Source organism: Aethina tumida, chromosome 5 (genome assembly GCF_024364675.1).
Source record: "Aethina tumida isolate Nest 87 chromosome 5, icAetTumi1.1, whole genome shotgun sequence".
Taxonomy (NCBI): Eukaryota; Metazoa; Arthropoda; class Insecta; order Coleoptera; family Nitidulidae; genus Aethina; species Aethina tumida.
The window spans coordinates 25358727-25380682 of record NC_065439.1 but is presented as its reverse complement, the minus strand read 5'-3'; the positions used below and the strand labels follow the sequence as shown (position 1 = coordinate 25380682).

Below are 21956 nucleotides of genomic sequence, written 5' to 3'. Positions count from 1 at the left end.
ATTTTACATTTTCAAATGGAACTGTTTAAATATTGTTGTTTTTTATTGAATTCTTCATAAAATTCTGAAGCTATTACAATTTAAATCGTTTTCCTGTCTTCCATAGTTTTTTAGATATTTAATTTTATTGAATAATTTTTACATGTGGAAATTAAAATGTTTGTTTTATGAACAATTTTATAGTTGAGAAGTTCATTTTTGGTAGAGTCATTTCCAAAGAAGTATTCTATCAAATACCATTAATAGTATTCCACAATATTAAATAGTTTGTTTGGCATTTGTATTAACTTCTTTCCTATTTTTAATGACAATAACTTTTATATTTTAACAGGGGGAACCATAAAATTTTACATTTTCGAATGGAACTGTATAAATATTGTTGTTTTTTTTTTGAATTCTTCATAAAATTCTGAAGCTACTACATTTTAAATCGTTATCCTGTCTTCCATAGTTCTTGAGAATTTTATTGAATAATTTTTACATTTAAAAAATATAAAAGATCAACGAAATAAAAAATAATTCTATTCATATATTATTCGGTTTGGAACAGTAGGATAAAGGGATATTAATTCTTCATAAGACATGTTAGGGACTAAAATGTTATAGACCCTATGTAAATCGTTAACTAAATTAAAACTACGAACTAATTTGCAATCAAATTGATGTACAAAGTAACATGCAAACTCAATTTCCTTTAAAAAGCTATTTACTTAAACACAGCCAATTATTTTATTAAAACCATGTTGGCCATGTTGCATTCCCCATGGATTTCATCCCTTTACCATTGGAAAATCAATTCTTACATATTATTAATGGAATAGCGATTTTGCAACATCAAACACATGTGACCTGCACAATGAATAAACTAATTCGTGTCAATTTAAAACATTCAATTGAATGGAAAAACTCCCGCTCGGATTGTAACTGACAATTAATATTATTATATTTGTTAATGTTTAATTATCTCTAGTTTCATTGGAAAATTCAATATTTGCGATAATTACCACAACGGACGTTATGGTGTAATGTAATTCTCAATTAAATTAAAGTAATACCGACAGCAATATAACGCTGACGTAAACTAAACCGACGTGTTGGTAAATTAAATGTTTATGCCCTTCTGTATCGAACATTGCCGAATTTGAAGCTGCTTTTCATGAAGTTAATTTTAATGCAACCGTCCAAATAATTCGCCTAATAAATTGCCATTTTATCGGACCAGGTTGTGAAACTACAAGATCAAAATTATTTTAATGGAGTTCCTAATAATAGCTGTTTTATACTCATCAATTTATGGGTCAATTTATTGATAGTACAAGCACCAATTTTTTGCCAGTGCCACCAACATAATTATTTTTAGGTTAGGTTATTTTTGTATGTGGAATTTGCATACGTTTATAAAAAAATTTGTTTATAAGTTGGTAGTATCAAAAGTTATCAGAAAATGGCCAATTCAAAATAAACAATACATACAAATAACCCAAAGTTAATTTGCTCATTGCCATTTTTTTCCAGTTTTATTATTTAAACTAATTTGTCAGGTTGTAATAAAGTTACACGGTGAAAGTAAGCTGGACACAACAACGAAAAAATATAACAATACGTTCGCCTCTCATTATCGTTTGTTTCAGGAGCCGGCATGGAAATCCCATGTGTGGAAGAAAGGAAGGGACTCGGGAAAAAGCAAAAAGCCACGCCGTAAATTCCACTTCAAACAAATTGCACGGTAAGTATGGTGCTTTTTATGGTGACCGGTCCGAAAAAAAGAAAAAAATGAAACGCCGGTTGCGGTTTTTAAATTCGCATTTCGGACCGGACGTCACTGATTATGCAGATAAATTGTTAGTTAATGTGTTCGACTCTTGTTTTGTCTGGATTTAGTTGCTTCACTCCGATTTCGGTTTTTAATAACGGGGCGCTGCGATAATTAAAAGCTTAGTTTTTATGTATGAACAAAGGGTTGTATTTTACCTGACTTTTACTTCACGATATTTATCATTGGCTATCAAATTTTAAAACGTTAAGACGTTTTGTCTTGCAAAATGATCAAAAATTTTAAAATAAAAAAATATATATATTTTAGACTATTTTATTCATTTTTATTTATTTTCCTTTTATGGTATTTTATTATATGCAGATTTTTTTAATTTAAATTTTTAACAAAAAAAGCACTAATAAATAAAACAAATTCAAATATTGTTAAAGGTTTTCTTCAAGTTTTAGTACATAACAAAAATATTATTATATTTTATTCTATTTCATTTCAGTTTATTGTATATTTTATTAATTCAATTTATTTTAATTTTTATTATATCAACAATATTAAGTACATTTTTATTTTATTTTATTTTATATTATACTATTTTTTTCGATTTTATTCTGTTTTAATCTGATTTATTCTGCTTTATCCTGTTTTATTTTGTTTTTTTTTCTGTTTTATTCTGCTTTAATTCCATTTTATTCTGTTTTATTTTGTTTTATTCTATTTTATTCTATTTTATTCTATTTTTTTCTATTTTATTCTATTTTATTCTATTTTATTCTATTTTATTCTATTTTATTCTATTTTATTCTATTTTATTCTATTTTATTCTATTTTATTCTATTTTATTCTATTTTATTCTATTTTATTCTATTTTATTCTATTTTATTCTATTTTATTCTATTTTATTCTATTTTATTCTATTTTATTCTATTTTATTCTATTTTATTCTATTTTATTCTATTTTATTCTATTTTATTCTGTTTTATTTTGTTTTATTCTGTTTTATTGTGGTTTAATTTTATTTTACTTTGTTTTATTTTGTTTCATTTTGTTTTATTTTATTTTAATCTGTTTTATTTTGTTTTATTCTGTTTTATTTTGCTTTATTCTGTTTTATTCTGTTCGATAAATATTTCACATTAAATATTTAACAAAGATGTATGTTTTTATCAAAAAATAGTAATCCTACTAATAAATAATACACTTTTACATGTTGTAAACAATTTATTAAATAAAAATATATTAATTTTAATAATAATTTTTAATTTTATTTTACTTTATATTTTATTTTACTTTATATTATATTATTCTGTTTTAATCTGATTTATTCTGCTTTATTCTGTTTTATTATGCTTTATCCTCTTTTATCCTGTTTTATTTTGTTTTTTTTTTCTGTTTTATTCTGCTTTAATTCTATTTTATTCTGTTTTATTTTGTCTTATTCTGTTTTATTTTGTTTTATTCTGTTTTATTCTGCTTTAATTCTATTTTATTCTGTTTTATTTTGTTTTATTCTGTTTTATTGTGGTTTAATTCTATTTTATTTTGTTTTATTTTGTTTTATTTCGTTTCATTTTGATTTATTCTGTTTTATTGTATTTATTTTGTTTTATTCTGTTTTATTCTACTTGATAAATATTTTACATTAAATATGCAACAAAGATATATGTTTTTATCAAATAATAATAAGCATACTAATAAATAATACACTTTTGCATGTTGTAAACAATTTATTAAATAAAAATATATTAATTTTAATAATAATTTTTAATTTCATTTTATTTTATTTTACTTTATGTTACTCTATTTTATTCCATTTATTTCAACAAAATAAAATGGATTAAATCATTATAATTTTCCTGTTTAAAAATATTAGTTTTTTTATATTATTTTTAGTAAATGTAAGATTGAGATTTAATAACTAATTTTATATTAAAAATTTAACAAAAATTAATAATTTTAGAAATAAATTTTCATTTTTAACAAAGTTTCTTCAATAAATCATCAAGTTTTAATACAAAAATATACTATGTTAATAATAATATGTATTAATAAAGTTAGACAGGCAAATTAACAACTAGAAGTCAGTAATAATGTTTTTTTTACTACAGAACATGAATATATGTTCTTTTCGCCAATGTGGAATGCATTTTGTTTTAACCCATAAGGAATGCATTATTAATCTAAATGCAAATAAAGTTTCAGTAACCACAATAGATATCAGATATTAGTTGATGCATTCAGCTAGAAAATAAACGAAACTGCACCGCTAAAATTTAAAACAAACATTTCATACTCAAAATACAAATATCCGGTGGAACTGTTATTTCCGTAATGTGCAACAATTGAAAAATCAAAATAAACACGGCAATATTTCAAACGTAAATATTGCTTAAAAATAGTCAAACAGGCAAAAGAAGACTATCGACATACAACACAGCATTAGACAGGGTGGTTGCGAAGTATTTTAATTTCGGATGTTTGAGTGAAAAGTGGAGGGAATTCTCAATATGTAAAGAGAATGTAAACAGACATCGGAATCTGTACGGCCCAGATAAGATTCTTTATAAATTAGTTTTGTTTTATAACGCCACTCAGCGATTGGCGAAGCTCGTGTGATAGGTAATCGATGTTCGATTGTCCTTTGACTAAACGTTCATTGTTAATACCACCCTCCGGGTCACTTTTGTTACAACCACCCGCTTTTTATTAAACAATACCATTCGCACTTCCAGCGCCGTCAAGTTCACATCGAAGCTGTTCGGACGAGCATTATCCAGAAGGATTAAGGCCACAGTCTTATACGCCACCGAGACGGGGAAGTCTGAAGGTTATGCCAAAAAGCTCGGCGAAATTTTTGGACATGCCTTCAACGCCCAGGTCTACAGTATGGCCGACTACGACATCTCCAGCATCGAACACGAGGCTTTGCTTTTGGTTGTGACCTCAACTTTTGGTAATGGCGACCCTCCAGAAAACGGCGAGGTAAGATCCAAACGAATTTATTTCTATCAACTATTTACAGTGCCAAAATAAACACATAATGGATGACCACAGCATGTGACCAATTAATAGGCCATCAGTTGTTTTATATTAATTGATTTTATTCAAATCAGATGTAACTGGAACTGCGTAACTAAAATATAAATAGAGGTGGTAATTATCCATTAACAAACTTTGATCATTAGCATTATTGAGCCTCCAAACCGACTATGTACATTCGAGCTATTTATTTATAATTCAGACATTTACATACTTTTATTTATTTAGTGGTTAACAAAAATTGAATTACTGGATAGACCAAACACCATTCTGTGTCATAAGTCAAACATCCATTTACAAATTACAGCTAATAAAGTAAACAATTTTGTTGCAGGAATTTGCGAAAAATTTGTATACTTTGAAAATGAACGAAAATGGAATTTCAAATGGTGACCCTACTAAACTTAGGTAAGATTCATTAACACCAAACCCAACTTAAAAATATTATAATACAGTAACATTTTATTATAATCATTTGTCTGCAAATTTCGTTTTTATCCAACCAGTAACACTGGGATGTACTATAGTATCCTGACCATTTGTTCTCCATATAAACGTGCTTTTCTATATGCTTTCACAAGCTTATCTGGTGAAGGGAACAACGGGCATACCAGTGTCTGTGTGGCTTTTATCTTTCAATGGCTTGTTTTACATATGCCACAAGATAGTTGCCATATGAATAAATTAATTTCACCCAATTAATACAAAAATAGCATGTATTCAATACAATGTTATAGATAAATTGAATTTACATTTTTATTGGGTTTTATCCTGTTTTGTATGACACACATTCAACATTCAATGTATGTTTAACTTCAAAGTATTCTGAACAAAGGGAATTTATTAGTGTTTTCCATGTTAATAGAATATTTATGCAAATACACAATAGTATATATTATTGGAAAGAGTGTTCCCTATGTTGTGTGGACACAAAATCTTAACACAATGTTTTTTATTCCCCTGCTGCTTAACACCCAGTATGGCAATGGCGACATCAAAGTCTTTCATTAAGGCGAACAGCCAAAGCGAAATCAATACAACAAATAAAAAATTGGATCGCCTAGATTCGTTGAGGGGCTCCGTAAGTGAGCCCCTCCTGGAGGATACATTTGGACCGTTGAGCAACGTCAGGTAATATCCAGGTTGGATGGTTTATATTGGAGGCAGTTTTTTTTTATTTGTCCATTTGTTTAGTTTGTTATTTTTCCACAGGTGGCTTATTTGTAATTTGTTTTGTTTGCTTGAAGATTTTGTTGTAATTTGTGTGTGTTGTGGTCAGAAAAATTAACAATGAATGTTTAAATAGGTTTGCTGTGTTTGGTCTTGGTTCGAGCGCTTATCCAAACTTCTGCGCTTTTGGCAAATACGTGGATAATTTGCTTGGCGAACTGGGCGGGGAGCGACTCCTGAAACTGGCCACTGGAGACGAAATGTGCGGTCAGGAACAGGCATTCAGGAAGTGGGCTCCGCAAATTTTCAAAGTAAGCCACAAAACTTCATCGTTTCTTCCAACGCTAACGTTAAACATCTACACAGGTTGCTTGCGAAACGTTTTGTTTGGACGACGACGACACATTCCTCGAAGCCACCATCACTTTACAAAGTCAGTCACTGACTGCACAGACCGTCAGATTTGTTGAAGCTAAAGTTGATAAATTGACTTCCGGCCTACAGAAGTGCCATAACAAAAAGGTAATAATATAATCATAACATAAACATCATCTACAAGTTAAGTTTACGTTCAGGTTTCCGCGTTACCGCTAATAAGAAGAACAAATTTGCATGGCGAGAACTCGCCTAAAGCAACTTTGTTATTGGAATTCGACAACTATTTGTTGTACAAACCCGGCGATCACGTGGGAGTTTTCGCAGTCAATAGGCCGGAAATTGTTGACAAAATCATAACCAGACTTAAAGGAGTCACTGACCCGGACGCTCCAGTGGAATTGCAAATTCAAAGCGAGAGTCACACTTCAAATGGTAATAGTTCATTTCGATTGAATGGTTTTATCCTAATCGTTTGTGTTGGAATTTAAGGTGTTGTTAAAACTTGGACGGCACACGAAAGATTGCCACGCAGCTCTGTAAGGGAGCTTCTATCCAGATACTTGGACATCACAACCCCTCCGTCTCCAAACCTGTTGGAGCAGTTTGCCGCAATTGCCACCGATGAAGAAGATCAAAGAAAACTCAACACTCTAGCTACAGTGAGTCAACTATTTACTGAATTCACATTAATTTTTCTGTTAGGACTTCTTTAAATATTTAATTTGGAATGTATAGATAAAGTCGTTAAAAATCCTGCAATTCTACAATTTGTTAAAATTGTGTCACTGCAAGGAATAAAAGAAAGCAGAACAATGATATCTCTTCAGTATCATTTAGCTCTTTTATGTCCCACTTTCAGCATTCAACAGGACCGTTTATGCTCGCCATTTTTGCGGTAAACATAAAACACAAATGGCAAAGGGAAGCGATTACACGCGATCCAAAATGAAATACCTATTAACGGAAATAACCATATTCAATGCGAAATCCACAGTTGTTCCGTACAAAAGTAAAATTTCAATTGTGCACAAAATTTAACTGCCTCGTATGATCATTTCCGCAAGAATAGTTTTTTATTTAACAGTTTTATTGCTGGCCAAACGGTGATATTTCTCCATGGGTTTTAAACTAAATTCTTGTTAAATACTAAATATTTCCGTTGGGGAAATTCATAAAGTGGAATAGACTATTCCGCCGAATTCCTTTATTCAAGACAAACAAATAAAATACGTATATTTTTGTTGAAATTAAAACATAAAACTTTAATTTCTATGAAGAATTCATTAATTCGTATATCTTAAACATTCCAAATGTAACGTTAAATGCTTCTGGAAATTGTGAAACATTAAGGCCTGGAATTAATATTTTGATGTTACTTTTAATTTCCTTGTGTCTAATTTTCGAACAATTGTTTTAGGATTCCGCAGCTTACGAAGACTGGAGACACTGGCGCTTCCCGAACCTGCTGGAAGTCCTAGAGGAGTTCCCTTCAATTGCTCCCTACGCTCCACTTTTGCTCGCCCAACTGAGCATCCTGCAACCAAGATTTTATTCAATTTCGTCCAGTCCAGCCTTAAATCCCAACCAACTTCATTTGACTGTTGCTGTCGTGGTTTACAGAACACAAGGTAAGAAATTGTGTTACGTCCTATATAGGTTGGGGAATCACGATGCTGATAACAAGTAAAACTTGTGTGTAAATCACGCCCTAAACTTGATATTTTAAGTGGATTAATTCCGTGTATTAAAGGTTGGACAGTTTGAGGATCAATATTTACAGGTGATGTTCAAACAAGCATTCAACAACACGGAGTTTGATTACCTTACTAAATATATACAAGACTCGAATATTGTTTAGTTGTTTTAATGAAATCATAATATTTTTGTTATTATTATTATTATTATAGATGGTGAAGGTCCAATACACCATGGAGTATGTTCCAATTATCTTCAAGACATTCCGGAAGGAGAAGAAGTGTGTCTCTTCGTCAGAAGGTCTGTCATTCTTATCTTATGATACAAAATATACTTATACTAATTAATTTTTTTATTGCAGTGCTCCTAGTTTCTATCTACCAAATGATATATCAAGACCTGTTATCCTGGTGGGCCCAGGAACAGGTATTGCGCCATTCCGATCCTTCTGGCAACACAGATATGCACTCATGAAACAGAACCAACAGAAAGTTGGTAAGATGTGGCTGTTCTTCGGATGCAGAACCAAGGATATGGATCTTTACAAGGAAGAGAAGGTTCAGATGCAAAATGCGGGAGTCCTCGACAGAGTATTTTTGGCGCTTTCCAGAGAACCCAACATTCCAAAGGTAATAATGTCACAAATTAATGTTTCAAGTTGTTTTCAATTTGTTTTTTTTTTCCTGTAGACTTATGTCCAGAATTTGGCCCAAAACGAGGCTGCAGAAATCTATCGATTTTTGGTGATTGAAAAAGGTCACTTTTATGTCTGTGGTGATTGCACAATGGCTGAGCATGTGTATCAAACGCTGAAATCTATTATTCAAAAGTATGGAGGCATGACAGATCAGCAGGTTCAAAATTATATGCTGTCTTTAAGAGTGAGTACCGATTTATTATAAAACTAATTTATTAATTTTATGATGGATGTTTAAATATTAACATTTTTAAAGGATGAAAACCGCTACCACGAAGACATATTCGGAATTACACTTAGAACAGCAGAAGTCCACAACAGATCGAGAGAGTCGGCAAGGATCAGGATGGCATCGGAACCTTAACATTTCGATTTTTTATAATAAAATTACAATAAACCGTATATTTCTATAGGACGATTTTAAACTATGCATCTCAAAATGAATAATCAAAATATAGAATTGAATGAGCGGGTAAAATAGATAGAGCGTAACAATTTCAAACTGCGTTTCAAGTCTGACGCAGGTGGCGACATCTCTGGTCAGGAGGCGCAAGCCCCAAAGATTAGAGAACTATTAAATGTTAAAGTACTTAATAATGACGTTAGATATCGCGTAACCTGCAGAATTGTGTTAAATTTCAAATTGTCAACTTTCTTGATATATTTAAACAATGTATATAACTACAAGAAATTATTTATAGATTATTGATAATTTTCAACTTTAACACGCATAAATTTATTGACACTGTTACGGATTGAATTCTAGCACTAATTAAAATTAAAATAAACATTTTGAAAATTTGAATGTGATCATGTTGTATAATCTTTTATCTACTAATAACTAACATTGTGATTTTAAATGCTTCTATATTATATCTCTTGTTGTTGTAAATTTAAAATGGATAATCATCGAATTTATGTATATTCAATATAACTAATTTTAAATGATGAAATAAAAAGAACTTGTGAAATGAATTAGTCGTTTTATTACCTATGAACCAATCAAATTATTTTATTAAATAACAATTCAAATTAATTGTAATTTAGTAGCAACATTTACACATAAACAATCGGTAATATACAGGATACAGAAGTTTTCGATAAAATCCAAAGACATGTCAAGTTTATTTCTCAGGGGAAAACTTTTATCGCAAAAAACATACAATCTCCTAAATGTGGGTGTCATCCTGTATAGACCTTTTTTCAAAATAAAACCGAAAATCGTCTTAAATAAGTATTTATTCTTATAAGAATCTATAGTAACAAGTAAATTTAAATATAAAATTTAACACTGATTATTATTAAATAAATATTATAAAAACTTTCAAACTAACATATCATTTATAATATCTAAATTTAAAAAAGGTAAACATGTGCAGTAAACAAAAACAAAAATCATTCGTTATATAACATCTCAGATTATAATACATCTTGGTTTGTTTATTTTAACAAAAATATATCTTCTCTACTTTTCATATTCATGTCTCTCATATTAAGGCATATTCTAGGCGTAAATGTTTCTTCTGTAGTGGTTCCTTATCGAACTCGATAAGCACAAACCGAAGACGGCACCGAGAATCTGCAAACATGTCAAATTAATATCTCTAACACGCACAGAAAAACGACGTTATCTTACTTCTACTGCAGCGATACCGATGGCAACACCGCCAATAACTTTAGTGCTCTTCTGCAGCAAGTCAAAGATTTGTGTTGCGCAACCATTCTGGTACAAGTCGGGAGAGGCTCTGCTGCAATGGACGTTGTTGTTTGAGCAGCAGGTCGGTGGAATGTGATTCCAGTCGTCAGGACCGTCGACACCGCAGCAGTGCAACTAAAACACGTGTATTGAACAGACGAATTTTTGATTTTAATAATTAATTATCTTACCCAGCTTTGGGTGGCCTGGACGGTCTCGTTGGCCTCTCTGATGTGGTGCCTTTCGTCGAACGTTTTCCTGTAGTTTTGGGTGATGGACTTCTGGAGGGCGTACGTGTCCTTAATCTGGATGAAGGCGTATACTCCTATCGCCACTTGGATGATGAAGATTGTCAACAGAATGATGGCGTACTAAAAATTAAGGGATATTAGATATTGGGTTACAAATAATTAACGTCAACTTACTGTTGTAAGCATGCAAGTGCTCTCTCTGACAGCACCGCAGCATCCAAAGAAGGCTGTGATGAAGACTATGGCGCCTATGATGATGAATAGTATAGGTGCAAGTCCAAAGTCGGATGGCAAAGCTTTGGTGATGTCGCTATAGTTGAATTTATAGAGACATCCTATGATTACCAAAGCCAAACCGGCCAACTGAAAAAAATATATTAACGTTTAGTAATTTTGTTGTATTTTCAATGATCAATTTTAATTCTTAGAATAAAACCAATAGTTGTTGCAATTAATCAATCAAGCTTACAGAAATAAATTTCATGTGAAACCTTATCTGTCTCAATTCGACAAGAAATGCAATTTTGCAATTGCGACCTTATAATAGTAAATACAGAAATATGAAGGATGAATGTAAGGTGATATTAATAAACTATCTTGCACCTTATTAGTATTCAACAAAGTTTTAGAATATTACCTTGTAACATTCAATTAAAACACCTACGGCATTTTAATCGGTGTTTCCATTGTGAATACAGTGTAAATGATAATTTGGACCCTCATATTCCATAAACATTATCAATTTTAGTGTTTAACTTTGTTCCGGTTCAAACGACAACTTGAGGTTATTAGTTCTCCTTCATTATGATTCATGATGGTTTCTATTTTATATTTATTTAACATTATAATGATGTATCCTCATAATTTCAGAAATTTGAAGCTTGGAAGTTTGCACAAGAAATACAATCCGAAAAAAGATCAACACATTTGGTCTATTCAAGTAACCTACATAATCAAAGTGACGTAATCCAAACTAGAATAAAGTCATCATAAAGTAACTCAGTTATATAAGCTGTGACTTAGATAATCTCCTCAAATATGTGCAAAAATTTATTTATTCAACAGTTCCGTGTTTTGAAATTATATCTTCAGTAAATATTATTTGTGCCATCTAAAGTAGGCAACATTTGACATTTAAAATTCAAATGGAGACGAGTACCGTGATGAAAACTTTATATTTAATTTGAGTCATCAAAACCAACCCACACATCCATAAGAAAAATAAAAAATGAGCATTAAAGTATTTCATTGTTTAACTAAATCGAACTGGGACTTCTCACTTAATTAGTTTATCTGCCAATGTCTCATAAACATTGTCCAATAGTGATCTTTTTTAACGCAATTAAAATTGTGCTTCCCAGTTGACTCACCGCGTTCCTTCGAACGAACACAAGGTGGTCATGATTTATTTATAGTATTGTGTTAAATTCAATTTTACACCGCCGCATTAATTTGTTTTTCTAATTAAAACCGTAAGAATTTTCCTTTCAATGCTTTTGTACAAATCAGGTCTGCTTGAATGCAAATTGAACGTTCGCTTTTTTAAAGATACGTTAGAATTTAAATGGCAATTGTATGGTAACAACCTTTTTACGTAATAAGGCAATTATGCATATCTATTTAATTTACCTTGGATCTGGGCGGCAATTAAATCCCGCATCCGTTTCCACGTATGCGAAACTTAAAAGTAAGTTTAGATCTGAGGAAGCTGCGTTTCCTATAATCTTATTTTCACCGATTTGGTTTTATTTGCTCCGTGTATTTATTTGGCACATGCATATTAATTAAATTATAATTATTCGTTGGTGATAACGTTCTTGGAAATGTTGTTCAAAGTTCAAATAAATTCGGGAAGCAATCAAAAAGTAGTTTTAATTAAAAATTATTCACTTCGATAACTTAGTCATGACTCTGGTTAATGTGTATGAAATCCCATTGTGCAATCACTTGTCGTTTGCGTTATTGTCACGTAGACAATTAAGACTGAAAATAATGGGCCAATGTCGGTGCAATACCGTTTGCGGTAACAATGATTTTTGACCGTACAACAAATGATACATAAGTCGCGGGTGGAATACATAATGTTCCATCTACATTAGAGGTCACTTCAAACATTGTGTATCGATTGTTGTGTTAAATTTTCCTTTTTATTACGTCTAGCAAAACAACTCTATTTTTAAGTGCAACTAGCGTCGACTAAATTGATTCGAAATGGTCTGCAGAAGTCGAAAGTGTCGTTGATTTCGAAAGATTTCCTGTTAAGGGCGGAAATGATACGAAACCGTGACTGTAAATTGATGTATTGACAAGTCACTTTTACTGAGGGCAAAATGGAGATGTCGAATTCAGCAAGGTTGCAACAAATTAAATTTAAAGGACGCATTTATTTTAAAAATAATTATATCAACAATGTTTTTCCGGCTATTGAGATTATTTATTACAATGCTATTTTTACACGCCAACCTTGTTTAACATGTTTTTTATGGTAAACAAGAAATTAGCAATATGAGATGATAAAAATAATAACAATTACACTTATGAATTACAATTGGCACGTTCACCAGAACCAGTTAATTGATATAAACTTTGTCAAAATATATAAACACCAAGTTTGAACCTTCAGGTCATTGTCAGCACTTTTGGAGCATGTTCTCCTGAAGCACTTCTCAACCCAGCAACCCTAAAAAGATATTTATTTATTTATTTATTATTATGTAAACTATCAAATATTGTAGCTGGACACTAATATTAATACTGAAACTTTGATAAAGTTGTTTTTAATAATTTTCCTGTCTCTCATTAGCAAGGTTAGGTTAGGTTCGACATCCTAACTCCAAGTTTAAACCTTCTGGTCATCATCATCATCCTTGGTCCTAACATTTCTCTTGCATTTCTGAACACAGCAGCATTAAGAATATATTTATTTATTTATTAAGTGAACTGTCAAATATTGTTTATTGACACTTTGGTAAAGTTGTATATAATAATCTTTATAAGAATCCCATCTCATTCGTGAGAACGGAATTACTCATTAGCGAGGTTAGATTAAATTCAACATCCTAATCACTTGTTTTTAAACAATTTTTCTCTGAATTAATCATCCTTTGTCATAAATGAGAAGTGAAGTTCACATTAGTAAAATTAAGTTGAATTAAGCCGGGTTAGGTTAAGTCATTTAACCTTAGGTTATCAAAAACATTGCAAACATTTCTCATAAAACACTTCTGAACTATTAAGTATTGATTCTTAATACTAATATTAATTATTATCACTTTGGTAAAGTCGTTTTTAATAATTTTTCTCTTTAATAAACATCCCTTTTCATTTATGAGAAGAGCATTTTTTCTCTAAAATAATGATCCTTTGTCGTAAATGAAAAGTGAATTTCTCCTTGGTGAAGTTAAGTTGAATTAAGCTATGTTAGGTTAAGTCATTTAACTTATCAAAATATGTAAACACTAAATTTAAACCTTCAGGTTTATCAGCACTCTTGGACCAAACAATTCTCCTGGAGCACTTCTGAACTCAGCAACCTTAAGATATTCATTTATTTATCATGTAAACTATCAAGTATTGATTCTTGATATTGATATTATAATATCAATAAGGTTGTTTTTAATCACTTCTCTTTGCAATAAGTAACCCTTCTAATTCTTGAGAAGAGAATTGCTCATTAGCGAGGTTAGGTTAGGTCCAATATTTTCAATAATTTGCTTTTAAAGAATTTTTTTCTAAAATAATGATACTTTGTCACAAATGAGAAGTGAATTTAGAATGTATAGATTCTTAACACTAATATTAGATATTATAAAATCTAGTAAGAATAAATGTCTAATAATAAGAATCCTTTTTCACTCATGAGAAATGAATTGCTAATTAGTGAGATTAGGTTAGGTTAAGTTAGGTTGGTTTTAGTAATTTAACATTATAAAAATCAGTACATTAACAATTTTTACAATAAAATTACGGAGGTTTACGTTATAGGTTTGAAAATTTTAAAGTTTTAACATTATAATAAAAATAGTTATATTATAGTAAAAATAGTTCATTATTAGCATTTTTTATTATTATTTAGACCCAAACATGTGTGTGTATGTTGTATCTATATAAAATGTGTTCCCAAAAATCCATTAAATCCATCCACACTACATAGTAAAAAATTTGTCAACTCTGGATAAAAAACGACCACCTCCAACTGGAAAAGATTGATTGAGGTCAAAAAATGGCTGAAATTAGATGATGACGAGACAAACACGATACACTTTTAGAATTCGTATAGTATCATGCTCCTGTGACCACAATGTGCCTTTATTTTAAAACGGTTTGTTGCCCTTGAAATGTAACACGATCCCACTGGCGAGTTTCATGCTCTCAACACCAGGCCTAACGGCACTTAAAGAAAGAACTAACAGATCCATTGTTTTTATTTTCGATACAATTCGATCGGTAAGACACCGTTTGTCATCGTATCAAGATTAAGTTTAGGTATTTAATTAGAAACCAGTCGTTAATTGACTCCATGTCATTCGTTAGCCCCGATCTGTGTTAGAAAATGGGCTCGTTAAAATGCTTTAACATAGTAGCGGCGGTTGTGGGTGTTGTAGTTTAATTATACACAAACCCAACGAGTACACACTGTTTTTAGGAGAGTGCACAGAATAACAAACAGTGGTACAATATTAGCCTTTATAGGTTACACGACACCGTTTCATTGTTTAAATTACAGCACTGCGCTTCAGTTTGAACTAGTATGTAAAGTTTCTTGCCCACATAATTTACCAAACTTTCTTTCACGACATGAGAAATAAAATTTCTTTCGGGCGTTTGCTATTTATTTCAGGTATTATGGCGTGCGTTTCAAATAGTTTTTGTTAGGAAATGATTAAAAGAGTGGAGAGAGAGAGTAACTGTTTTTTTATATCGAAAGCTTTGTTGATTCCAATTACGAGTACTAATTATTTCTGATAAAAGAATTGCGATAAAAGAAGACAAATCGGAAATAACATCCGTAATTGCAAGAATACACGGGTTAACATGCACTTCACACACAATTCTTTTCTAGAAATTTAAATTACAACCATCAACACAGATTAGGAAGCCTCCATTTGAATGTTTGTTGCCACTATCATATTTTAGACAGATATGATTAATAAACTTATTTATTTTTATTTCACAAATTTCTTTTTGGGTTATCACCCATCATTATCAGTCACGATTTAAAACTATTAACGACTAGTACCGTTAAGTTATCAGTCAAATTTAACATATCTACGTCTTAAAACATTCATCTGCCAACCCTTCGATGAAACACATACGGATCCGCACAATCGCCCACACTTCAGATTAAAAGTATTTAACTAGAAATTAACTACAAGCAATTTTTAGTATCAACATGGCGTTGTTCACGGTGAACAACATGCTTGGCTCACTGATGTTACTTATTGTGGTGTCAGGTGTTGCCCAAAGTGCAGTGACTGGCCCCTCAGGAAACGGATCCAGAGCTGGAATTTGCTCCCTGGAAGTACCGTAAGTAGGCAACTGATCCTAAACTGCAGTTTACTTCTAACTGTCCTTTCCAGAACCCTGGACCTGATCCATCCGGCCGATAGAGCCAAATTGGGACATAATATTCCTAGAGGAAATGGCGTAAGGACCTTCATTTTAAAACATTGATCATTAATTTTTCATCATTCCATATTTGTGTCCTCTCCTGAGAAAAAAGTCAAGGTTAAACAACCACCTGTAATGTCGTGACTGTAGATTTAGTTGCTAGATTGTGTGGTATAATTTCCATGTTTATAGAAGTCCAGTACGTTTTCACGGCCAAAGCAATCGATTTACACTAAACTCCATTTAAACGGTAGGAGCAATAAATATCAATTTACCTGTTCTAGTCCAGAGCTGGACTCAGCAGAATAGATATATGCTGTTCTGGTTGGGAAAGGAAACCGCACCACCACTACGAGTGTCAGCCAATCTGCGAAAACGGGTGTGAAAATGGTAACTGCACCGCACCAAACGTCTGCACGTGCAAGAAGGGCTTTATTCAGGTATTTCAACCTCTTTCGTACTCATAATTATAGATGAAATAATTTATTGTGAGCAGGAATCTTTGAACAAATGCATCCCCACTTGCCCCATCGGCTGCAAGAACGGAATTTGCACCACCAACGGCGTGTGCTCCTGCAACTACGGCTTCATTTTGGACAGATCCGGAAAGTTCTGCAACCCAGTTTGTAAGAACGGTTGCGGAATTGGAGGCGAATGCGTGGGTGCAGACGTGTGTCGATGTAAGCCAGGGTAAGAAATGATCAGCTTGTTTGTTCAGTCAACTAATTAACAGCGAATTGCTAATTTTTTACAAGTATTAATGTGTTTACAATTAAAACGAACCAATACACGGTTCTGTGAAATCAGCATGTCTGTTGGTTGGTAAATATTGACGAAACATGCGTTATTTTCCAACATAAAACTTTTTATTTTGTGTACATTACTAACGCAACATCCCATTACAAACAATAACGAAACTACTTTCTTAATCGCCAGATTTAGCTTGGACCAAAACACCAACCAATGCGGCTACCACTGCGAAGGTGGCTGCGGCAACGGCCAATGCGTCGGTCCCAACCAATGTTCCTGTGCCAAGGGCTACAAACAGGTCGGGGGCTCCTGCGTGCCGGATTGCCCAAGAGGTTGCGTCCACGGGGAATGCACGGCACCCAACACATGCTCTTGCCCACCGAAATGGTCCCTAGACCAGTCAGGTTGTGGACATTCTTAATTGTTTAAAAGTGGGCCTTCAATGATGAGTTTTAGGGTCGATTTGCCAGCCCCACTGCTCACTTCCTTGTCTGAACGCCGACTGTACCGGACCGGACACTTGCACCTGCAAGAAGGGCTACATCCAGGACCCGAGGAGCTCGGGCAATAAATGCGTGGCACATTGTCCAGGAGGATGTGACAACGGAGTTTGTGCGTCTCCCAACTTTTGCATCTGCAATCCCGGGTTTATCAAGGAAGGCAGAGGAAGCAACAGGTTAGTCATATCCGTTAGATTAATGACTCTTCCTGACGTTGACTTTTACAGATGCATTCGAAGATTGAGGAGGTCTATTTTCTCCGACATCCACTACGAACTCATTCCAGTTCAGTTTGATTAAACTTACGCAATTGTATCTCCACATGTTACTCCATAATCAATAAAAACTTGTGTAAACGTTGTTGGTGTTGTGATTCAATGTCATACTGCGTAAAGTACAATGTGATCCCCGGAAATGTTCAATTTATGCGTGTTTAGTTTTTGAGCAATTCGTGACGACACTACACAAGTATAATATTTCCTATTAAAATTTACGGGTCTTAAAATGGATCACATGTTTCCTGTGATTCCTCGTCTTCTTTGTTTATACCAATACAAACTGTAAATTTGTGATTTTATTGTGATAGAAAAATGAATCAGTGTAATTTTAAAGGCCTGAAACAGTAACAAGTCAAATAACAATGCAGTAATGATGTTTAATGTGCATTGCCGTCAATTTTCAAAGGCTATTAACTTTTTATCTACTTTAGTCATTACAATTACGCCATTTGACACATACAGGAACGTCGCAACAATTGTACAGAATACAATCTAGCATTCTATCCCCAGGTGTTTCAAAATTAACAAATAGGCCTTCTGGGAGATCAACTATTTATATCTGAAACTATTTTTAAATTGGGAAACTTTGTTTATACGTAGTGTGTCAGGAAACAATTCAATTTAAAATTGCGGAATTTGTGGAAATAAACCAGTTTCAGATTTTGAAGGGTACTTGAAGTGGGATCTCCCCTAAAACAGGATTCAGATTCCAGAGTGAAGTAAAATCTCACCAGTAACATTTCTATAACAAAAGCTTCAGTTATTGCAGTTTAATTATGCATACTTGTGGAGTAAATTGGACTATTTTTTTGTAATTATTGTGTCTGTTAGGTGAAAGAAAAAACGCACTTTCCACATTTGTTCGAGTTATTAAACTATTAATATTATGGAGGAAGTATTTAAATATAACTTTCAATTATAGCACTTTCAACATTTCCTTCCAATCAATCGACTAATTAAGTAAGTAACCATAAATGAAATTGGTTTAAATTAACAATGAAAAGGTAATTTCTGAATCGGGCACGGATGTTACTCACTGAAACGAATAAAAAGTCATAACTTTTAAAATTATTCATCATGTGAAAATATTATTCATAATAACCAAAAAAAAAAAGAATTTGATGAATTTAACCTTTATGAGTTCCCCTCTACCCTGAATTGACCCTGGCAATAAACTTGTTCGACTATTTGTATCAGTGGCGTCCCCAAAAAAAGGTCACAGGTTTACCTAATGATTATTCTCAAACAGAATGAATCAAGGTTTATGATGTCAACTTTTAGTACCACAATATACGAGTCAGTTTTATAGTCTATTCAATGTTATTGGCAATAATATTTACTTGAGTTTAGTATCTTTAAAATTGTTGAAAAGTTCTTCCATTCTGTAGGTCCATTAGGTCACATCTGATCTGATTAGGAAAGGAATTTTACCAAATAACAAGATTTACTTACAATTCGTCATTGCTTCATCCAATATTATTGTTGAAGGAAGAAATTCGTTGTTGTTACAAATCAAAGTATTAAAAAAACAATGAGTAATTACAAAATTCGGTCTGTTTTAGTAACATGATGATGACCTTTGATTTGGGTCTTTTAATTTAATGTGGGTTAATCTAATAAACAAAATTGATTTCTAATAGAAATAATAACGGACACGAGAACAGTTCTCGACCCACAATTAAATTTATGTTTGTTTGAGGCTTTTAAATTATTGTTTATCGTAGTTTTAATGTGCGGGAGATGTGCTGAAGTCACCACCGATGACTTCATCTGCCGATCTATTTTCGTTTAAAAACAACATTTGACAAATAAAAATAGTGCTAATAAGTTGGGTTGCCACACTTTTTTGTGTCTTATGCAAATCCGACTTTCCAACTAAAAATAGAACCTGACGATATCCATCATGCTGACGGACGTTGCAAATATTATAAACAAGAGATCGATACATCAAAAATCGAAGACAAATAATCCATGTGCGGACAATAAGCAAATTGACAAAGGAAGCGGAGCGTTCGTCCCGTTTTTTTTTGTGCAACTAACGCCCACAACGTGACACAACGCAGAACATATGTACACAAATCATTAGGAAGTAACCCGAATACGAGGCGCGTCCATTCTTGTGCACCTGTTGCTCCTAGGGTAAAAACTCACCGCAAAGACCAAGTTGGCGAGGAAGACGATGTACTTGACGATCCCCGTGGCACACCCCATCGCGCTGCTATCCAACTGCACACAATGTTATCAACTGGCGGTAACTAATTTATTTCGAACAACAACTGTTGAACACGCTGGTAACTGGTCAATTGGATCTTCGTCTAACCTACATACGGTTCGCCGCTCGACTGTGCGGTGTGCCCGTCGCAGTTCTTACGTAGCGTTCGGGTCGGCGTTGTAAAACTGGTTTTTTTGTTTTTGTTGAATGGCAATGACGACGGAGATCGGACAGGAGAGGTGCTACGCACGGCGGTCGGGTCTCTGCGCCCGCTGCGGCGTACGAGGAGTGGTGCGTTCTTTTCGCTTTCTCTCCCTACGGGGGCACGTTCGAATGTTTGCTGATGGTTTAATACGTGACGAAGAGCCGCTAATTAATTTTCGTTTTCGTCGCTTCCGCCATTTTGTTACGCTTCTGTGATTCCCCTGGTGGTGGCGTGACAAGGTACCAATATTTTAAAATTGGCTCCCTCTAACTTTTATAATTATAATTACCATACAGGGCGCAAAATCAAATCTATAGACAATTTCAATTAGTGCAGTGTGAATCACCATAGATATTTTTTAATATAATACTTAAAAAATATACCAGTTTGAAGACCCAAGAATGTTTTTAACTCTTCCCTCATTTTATTACATCTATTGGAACTATTACCACCCCTTATCGTACCTTACAACACTCTTATAAGGGATTCATCCCCTTAATATTTTTAAATTTCACAATTCTCATAGGTTTTGTATAAAAATTATAATAAAAATAAAGTTTTGCAACTCTTCATTATAGTTGTAAATTATATACATTTCAGTTGATATAGTCTGAATCACTGTACGTTTATGCCATTTTCAATAAATAATACCGTCATTAATTTGTAATTAAAATGGATGAACTACCGAGAAATGTTTTCCATTTTCCCCATTTTCTGACGCATTTGTTATTCCCACCTCTTATAACACTATATCCATATCTTAGGACTAAATAAATAGATGTTTATTGTACCATACAAAACTGTGTCGTGTCACTTTCTAAGGAATTTCTTCCCCTTAACGAATGATACTGTTAATTTTGAGAATACACATATTCGTTCGGGTTTATATAGAATTTATAAATTACAATCATTACAACACTGCATGGACAATAAAATATATGAAGATGCACCATAATTTCAGTTGATACGACGTGAATCACTGTATGTTTTTGACTAATTTCTATAAATAATCAGTTTATAACTTCGTAAATATACAAGTTTCTAAATATTTAGCACAATTTAATTTCATAGATTATATTTTCAGTATTTTAGATTTTGTGTAACTAATAATAAAATATTGTCTGAAAAAAAAAAGATTTTCCTTAATTTTATATTTTTTTATATTACTCACTCATATTTATTATTGTAAATATTGTAAACTTTACATATTTTTTTTGTCAATAAAGTTTAAACTGCATATTATTTAAATTTATAGATCAGATATCAGCTGTAATGACAGATGTAGCTGTATACATTTATTTATATCAAATTTACCTTGTGGATGAAGTAAATAATTGACATGATCAGTTCAATTCAACTTTTCTGTTTACAACTGATATTATTTTAAACATAGATTTGTCACTTCAAGAATGGATTTCCAAAGTCTGTCCAGAAATGATAAAATTTAATTTGATATAAACAATGTTTAACAAAGGATTTCTACTAAATTTATTGTTGAAATAATTAGTGTTCAACCACCACTAACAAAATCCTAAAATTGCTCATTCGAAAAGTAAATATTAAAATATAATAAGTTGAAACTAAATTAAAATATTTTGAAACAACCAATTTTCTACTTCACCTTATCATTCTATTCTATTTTTATAAATAAGAAAATATTTGAAATGGCATCTTAATGTTTAAATTTGAATTTTATTGTATATTTAT

General features: G+C 32.3%; 3 protein-coding genes across 7 annotated transcripts in view; 2 read left to right on the top strand and 1 right to left on the bottom strand.

The window, feature by feature from the left end:
* The window catches only part of LOC109603629 (nitric oxide synthase-like protein), a 79828-nt gene extending 70669 nt beyond the window's left edge, over nucleotides 1–9159 (top strand). For 4 of the 5 annotated variants that reach the window (XM_020020120.2, XM_049968135.1, XM_020020119.2 and 1 more), the window contains 12 exons: nucleotides 1632–1726; nucleotides 4501–4750; nucleotides 5142–5215; nucleotides 6114–6288; nucleotides 6344–6499; nucleotides 6553–6787; nucleotides 6845–7014; nucleotides 7773–7983; nucleotides 8263–8350; nucleotides 8412–8679; nucleotides 8740–8931; nucleotides 9004–9159. In XM_020020120.2, the coding sequence (XP_019875679.1) occupies nucleotides 1632–1726; nucleotides 4501–4750; nucleotides 5142–5215; nucleotides 6114–6288; nucleotides 6344–6499; nucleotides 6553–6787; nucleotides 6845–7014; nucleotides 7773–7983; nucleotides 8263–8350; nucleotides 8412–8679; nucleotides 8740–8931; nucleotides 9004–9111 (2022 nt within the window). In that variant the 3' untranslated portion in view covers nucleotides 9112–9159. Of the gene's footprint in view, nucleotides 1–1631; nucleotides 1727–4500; nucleotides 4751–5141; nucleotides 5216–5785; nucleotides 5939–6113; nucleotides 6289–6343; nucleotides 6500–6552; nucleotides 6788–6844; nucleotides 7015–7772; nucleotides 7984–8262; nucleotides 8351–8411; nucleotides 8680–8739; nucleotides 8932–9003 lie in introns of all 5 variants that reach the window. The other variant, XM_049968137.1, reaches the window with a different exon arrangement.
* An 809-nt stretch (nucleotides 9160–9968) lies between these two features.
* LOC109603632 (CD151 antigen-like) lies at nucleotides 9969–20228 on the bottom strand. The gene is made up of 5 exons (XM_020020125.2): nucleotides 19984–20228; nucleotides 10869–11057; nucleotides 10635–10814; nucleotides 10384–10578; nucleotides 9969–10326 (listed from the first exon to the last, which is right to left on the bottom strand). Exons 1-5 carry the CDS (start codon nucleotides 20041–20043, stop codon nucleotides 10252–10254), a joined length of 699 nt encoding a protein of 232 aa, XP_019875684.2. The 5' UTR covers nucleotides 20044–20228; the 3' UTR covers nucleotides 9969–10251.
* On the top strand, nucleotides 15995–17914 carry LOC109603630 (epidermal growth factor-like protein). Its single transcript, XM_020020123.2, has 7 exons — nucleotides 15995–16220; nucleotides 16274–16340; nucleotides 16589–16744; nucleotides 16801–16994; nucleotides 17241–17458; nucleotides 17511–17730; nucleotides 17782–17914. Exons 1-7 carry the CDS (start codon nucleotides 16087–16089, stop codon nucleotides 17852–17854), a joined length of 1062 nt encoding a protein of 353 aa, XP_019875682.1. The 5' UTR covers nucleotides 15995–16086; the 3' UTR covers nucleotides 17855–17914.
* Nucleotides 20229–21956: the final 1728 nt, after the last annotated feature.

Coding starts and splice junctions, on each gene's coding strand:
- LOC109603630 (XM_020020123.2), top strand. CDS start 16,087: ATGGCGTTGTTCACGGTGAACAACATGCTTGGCTCACTGATGTTACTT. Junction 16,341..16,588: donor ATATTCCTAGAGGAAATGGC/GTAAGGACCTTC, acceptor TACCTGTTCTAG/TCCAGAGCTGGACTCAGCAG. Junction 17,459..17,510: donor ATGGTCCCTAGACCAGTCAG/GTTGTGGACATT, acceptor GATGAGTTTTAG/GGTCGATTTGCCAGCCCCAC.
- LOC109603632 (XM_020020125.2), bottom strand. CDS start 20,043: ATGGGGTGTGCCACGGGGATCGTCAAGTACATCGTCTTCCTCGCCAAC. Junction 11,058..19,983: donor TCGCCAACTTGGTCTTTGCG/GTGAGTTTTTAC, acceptor TATTTTTTTCAG/TTGGCCGGTTTGGCTTTGGT. Junction 10,327..10,383: donor TCGGTATCGCTGCAGTAGAA/GTAAGATAACGT, acceptor ACATGTTTGCAG/ATTCTCGGTGCCGTCTTCGG.